General features: G+C 36.7%; 1 protein-coding gene across 1 annotated transcript; it reads right to left on the minus strand.

Moving 5' to 3' along the window:
- Window positions 1-349: 349 nt before the first annotated feature.
- Window positions 350-4,669, minus strand: LOC143536886 (DCC family protein At1g52590, chloroplastic-like). Its single transcript, XM_077030777.1, has 5 exons — window positions 4,465-4,669; window positions 2,536-2,593; window positions 1,425-1,532; window positions 1,150-1,242; window positions 350-1,064 (listed from the first exon to the last, which is right to left on the minus strand). The coding sequence occupies exons 1-5, from the start codon at window positions 4,667-4,669 to the stop codon at window positions 983-985; spliced, it is 546 nt and encodes a 181-aa protein (XP_076886892.1). The 3' UTR covers window positions 350-982.
- Between the last annotated feature and the right edge of the window lie 686 nt (window positions 4,670-5,355).

Consider the following 5,355-nt stretch of genomic DNA (forward strand, 5'->3'; position numbering starts at 1 on the left):
CTCTCTACTCTAGTGGTAAGGTTCGTTACATGATATTTTGGTTCGGGTTCAATCCATCAACATGTAAACAAGACTCATTTGACACATTTGTGACTTTTAAGTTGCGATATATAGTTTAACAATGTATGGGTTAAGTTGAATTAAGAGTATGTAAAGAGCATGTTATAATGTTAAGGTGCATCCTCTCTACTCTAGAGGTGGAGTGTTTAAATCCCGCAAGTTGCGTGTATACGAGATTTATTGGAGTATTCAGGAGCATATGAATGATCCTTAAGACGCGAGGACTCAAGACTTATTCACAAAATTGAGATTTTAAGTTGGATACTCGTATTGAGGACGAATTGTATCTGTCAGTTGGGAAGATTTACCACGTTTTACCATAAACTAGGATCGTTGAGACTTCGCCAATTCTCAATACCAAATAAAAATACAGTGACTGGAATTCTACATCGCTTATGTGACAACTATGACATGTTTAGTATAAACTGGAATTGTTGAGGGAAGTTGAATTCAAACTTAATAATATAATTCATATACATATTTTGCCCGACAGTCCAGGCGTTTTAGTTTTGAAAACATTATTAATAACGTCCACTATCTGAATGTGGAAGTTCGATCGCTTTCGTGAAGACATGAGAAACCAAGACATAGAAGTAGTCATCCAAACCCTCATCATATTTGTATTTTCATATTTCCAGCAAACCCGGTCTTTTCTGAGTAGTTAAACGACATTTTCAAATAAATCATTTACAACACTGAGCGACTTTATATCGACTGTATAAGATAAGAGGGACTCCCATAGTGCCATTCATCAATATTTTGTTCGATTTCTTTTCTATAAACTTCATAGATATACAACTCAAGGTATTAACTTTATACAAGACTATAAAAAGGGCAAACTATGGTACTGGGGGCGTAAACATAAATATATGCAAGAGTACCGTTTTAATGGTCAACAAAAGGTTACCTTATAATGGGTACCCTAAATTTCACAAGACTCTGAACGACCAAATACTGCATAACGGTTATCTGCAATGTTCTCATACACAAAATCCCTTATGAATCTGCAACAACAACAACAAAATTATTCGTTAATTGTTTTCATAGTAGAATGCAACCAGAAGATATCAGCAACGGTAAAGGCCTCACAAAGGTACAAACTGGAGAAAAAAGGCTAGTTGAGGAAAAGGCAAGTCTATGTACTCCATAATCTTCAACACAGCTTCTGACTTGATATATGATCTGAAATGTTTTAATGGATCGATTGGATTGTGTATTATAAAATGGGCCAAATAAAAAACATAGATAAAAGAAACACAGGTTAAATGGGCTGAAAGTCGCCTGACGTCTATTTTTTAAACCTTCTAAATTGCTTATTCAGCGATTTAGATTATTATTGATTTATTATTATAATATAACTTTACCTATTCTTCTCTACAAGCACGACACTTGAAATATCATCAGGAGCTCTTCCTGACCTTCTTAATAGATTCCTGCCAGCATCGCTTTGTAGGGCTTCAAACCTTATTCTCCTGATATTGAAAGCACACTATTGTATCATAACTGCTTTATTAATTATAGTTTAACCAAACATTATGTAGAGAACAAGTTCTTTCTACTAGGACTAGGCCCAACTGTTGACCCTATTTAGCACATATAGCAATATTCTGTCATGTTATCATAAGTCCAAATTTAGTTACTACGATTGAATACTTACCAAATAACCAAAATTAAAGCTTCCAAAAATGAAATTAAGGCTTATCAGGTTACCAGATATTTATGAATCCAATCATAAAGCAGAATAATCCATGTCAAGATTTTCACTCAGATGCTTGGAACAAAAATTTATGATAGCTTACAAATGCACCAACGACATAAGAAAGTTAAAAAAAACATGTTTATCCTCGCGCTATTCGTTTAGTCAAAGTGATGCTACCACTCTTTTCAGGAAACAGAAGTTTGTCTGCAAGATCAGGGTGAAGTATGTATGTGTGCTATTAATATTTACCACTATGTTGCAAAATATGTGTAAGCATATATTACATAGATCTAAAGGTTCTAAATCGAACAAATGAAAGAAAATTATAATCACAGTCATACATTAAATTATATAATATAATGTTCATGAATGAACACTGATTTGAGATGAATTGAGAACAAAAATAATGAACATCAACATGCTTTGACTTGGTAACTTATATTGTACATTAATATGTCTAGGAACCTTAAACTATCCAGCATTGCACTGATAGTTTCCATGGACCTCTTTGTGTATGTGATCTATCTTGAGACTTAAAAGTGTTCATTTTGAACCACTAGAACCAATTTCAAAAACTAGTTCTGATTTTCAGCTGGTAAGTTACTTCCAGAAAAAGTGTTCCCATTTCTCTAACCCATAACCATCCATCATAAAGAATTGCTAGTGTACAGTCACTCCATTTATAAAAAAAATAAGGAATATAGATAAAAACAAATGAAAAGAGGTCATCCAATGAAGCAGAAAGCAGTGAAATAAAAAAGAATGTGAAGTGAAACCTTTGCCGGTCATTATCGCGCACAAACTTCACACCTCCGTTACATAAGTTGCATACACCTATCAAAATAGAACAATTTCTTTTACTTTGTCATATCCTTATAACCATTCACACACACTACTTATAGGTGATTGCATCTTTTATATCAAACAAAAAACATGGCATGATATCGTTATCCATGGAATCTTGGTTATATGCATTGATCTTTTCTATTATGGCTATGAAATACACTAAGACTGAGGGGGTGTTTGGGATTGCTTATTTTCACCAACTTATAAGTTATAAACTTTTTGAAAAGTAATAAGGTGTTTGGGATGGCTTATATTGTGAGAGGAAAAGTTCCATAAGTTACATTTCTTTAACTTATTAACTTAATGAAAAGTCATAAGGAGGCAAAATAAGGAATCCCAAACTAGTGTGTTGGCACCCCACAACACCACATCATTTTAACTCCAATAAAACCATTTCACAGCGGCAGGGACATGATCCCCTTTGGGCGTCAAGCTTGTAGGGGACGTGAGGGCGCATGGTGTGGGGCCACATCTTTTTCCAACCAATCAAACCACCCAACTTAAAACTTCATAAAAAGAAAAGATTAAAAAATCATTGTGTTTTCCGTTAAATCATTACGCGTTTTTTAGTGAAAAGTCAGTGATAGTACCCACGCCTACTTGGCTTACTGCAGTCACTTTTTTCGCTTTTTATTTAAACCACTGCACATAGTCTAATATAAACCTAGATTTTGCTCCCTAAGAGAAGAGGGAGTCCTCCCATTTTCCCCATTTTTTTCTGCATGCCACGTCAGCTTTTTCCACGTTCCCCCGGTTTTTCCCAAAACATCATGGTGTCATCCCACTTTTTCTCATTTTCTCCCAAATGCAAAAATCATTAAAAACTGAACCGGGAGAAACCGTGGTGTAGTCCCAAAATTCCGTGGTAAAAAAACTGCTCGAATCCGCGCGTGCACGCTTGACCCGGGGTTTTCCCCAGAGTTCCCCGATCCCACTCCGTGTGCTCTATTTATTGTTAAGAAAAGAAGCCACTATGCTTTCTGAGCATTCCAAACTCTAATGATATCATAATATCATACTTAAATGGCATTCGTCTAACTGAGATTTAATTAATCAATATAGACATGATTTGGTGAACACATGGTTCATTGCAAAGAACTCCCGGGATTTATAATAGACATGATTTGGCCAGGATGTCCTTTGTGATGTGTCAAAACGGGCGGGAATCCCGGCAAGAAAAGAAGCTCCGGTGAATTTCTTGTCGGATCCGCGTGAAGGAAGGTCTACTCTCCGACCAATGGACATTCTTGTGTTTGAATGGGCGGGGGAAGCATGCTTGTGTGGTCCTTGCTGGGGTGTCCCCTCTTGTCGGGCTTAGGGACACCGGGTTTGTTGCTAGGCAGGCTGTGTTAAAGGTAGAACCAAGAAAAAATGCTAAGCACGAGAAGGTGTGTGTTGAGAATCAGCATGCCTTCATTCCTTTAGCTTTCGATACATTTGGGTCTCTTGCCCCCGATGTGGCTACGTTTCTGAAAAGAGTTTAGCGGGTTGTTCACAGTAACTCAACGATGCCGAAGAACGATAACTTTGTTTTCAGTAGGATCAGTTTTGCCATTCAAAAGGAGGTGGCGGCGCAACTTGTTTCCTGCTTACCTGCCTCTATATTGTAATTGGATCCTTTTTTTTAGTTAAAATAATAATAATAATAATAATAATCAATTAACAAAGCAGTGTTAGCTTATCTAATTCCCCCAATAACTAATCATCTAGGTCAAGCTGCACGAAAAAACCTAATTCTCTTCACTAAACACTAATGCATAGACAATGAACCATTAACTCAATTAACAAATGCATACATAACTCGTATACAAAGCATCGAAACCGTAGCAGAATAAGGTTGAATTAGGTTTTGGTATTACCGACAAATAGCATGATAGGCCTAGTATCCTGTTCGAAGAAGCTTGATGTCGCCACCACCCAATCCGCCGCCTCGCCGCCGCGTGGCGGATAAGATAGGGTTGCCGTAACTGCCGATCGACGGCGACCGGTGGACCTAACCTGTACTTTTGGCGGCAACGTGGTAAGCCGTGAGCTGGTAGCAGCAGGAACGGGAATGAGCGCCATATTGTTACTGCACTTTGGCGCTGAAAATTTATTTATTTATTTAATAATAAATTTTGAAGAAATGAAATATGTCGTGGCACCCACGTGGAGTTTCATAAACCTATTATTATTGTTATATTAAAATTTAAAAAATATATAAAATAAACTTCAAAGAGCATACTTGGTTGACTTCGTATTCTGGCTTTTAATAATTGTGTATTTTGGATCGATTTTATCTTATAAGAGCATACGGAGTGGAGCTACGTAGTATGGGAGGGAGCAGGTACCGGATGGGAACGACGTCCCCAGTTTTTTCTTATATCACCTTTTATAAAGTACTTATCAATTATGTAGAAGAATGAAGAAAAACAAGTAGAATAAAAGAAGTTAGAAAAATGAGTTCAGGAGAACCGGGAACCACGCCCCCCCCCCCCCCCCCCCTTAAAAAAACACAACCCCACCCTGTCTCAATTTGAGGGGGGGTACGGGATAGCTTTGTACCCTCTATAGGACCTTCTTAAAATGGATTCGGTTAAAATTGGTTTTGGTTTTCCAAATATGTCTTAGTACTAGACAAATAAATTAAACTCATATTTAATTTTTCTATGTAATGATTTATAAGACATGTTGCTTCGTTACATAAAAAGTTTTGTAAATATCACTCACATCTAATTCGTGAAGAAACTTTTTCTTCGATAAAAAAAATA

Source organism: Bidens hawaiensis, unplaced genomic scaffold (assembly GCF_021521415.1).
Source record: "Bidens hawaiensis isolate Kalapana, Puna unplaced genomic scaffold, B.hawaiensis_p1.1 tig00000780_1, whole genome shotgun sequence".
Classification (NCBI taxonomy): Eukaryota; Viridiplantae; Streptophyta; class Magnoliopsida; order Asterales; family Asteraceae; genus Bidens; species Bidens hawaiensis.

Bases quoted from the DNA above. Each gene is read 5' to 3' on its own strand.
- LOC143536886 (XM_077030777.1), bottom strand. From the start codon at position 4,669: ATGGCGCTCATTCCCGTTCCTGCTGCTACCAGCTCACGGCTTACCACG. The intron at 2,594-4,464 runs GTAATACCAAAA...CTATTTTGATAG, and splicing joins GCCTATCATGCTATTTGTCG to GTGTATGCAACTTATGTAAC. The intron at 1,065-1,149 runs GTGAGGCCTTTA...TTGTTGTTGCAG, and splicing joins TTTCTCCAGTTTGTACCTTT to ATTCATAAGGGATTTTGTGT.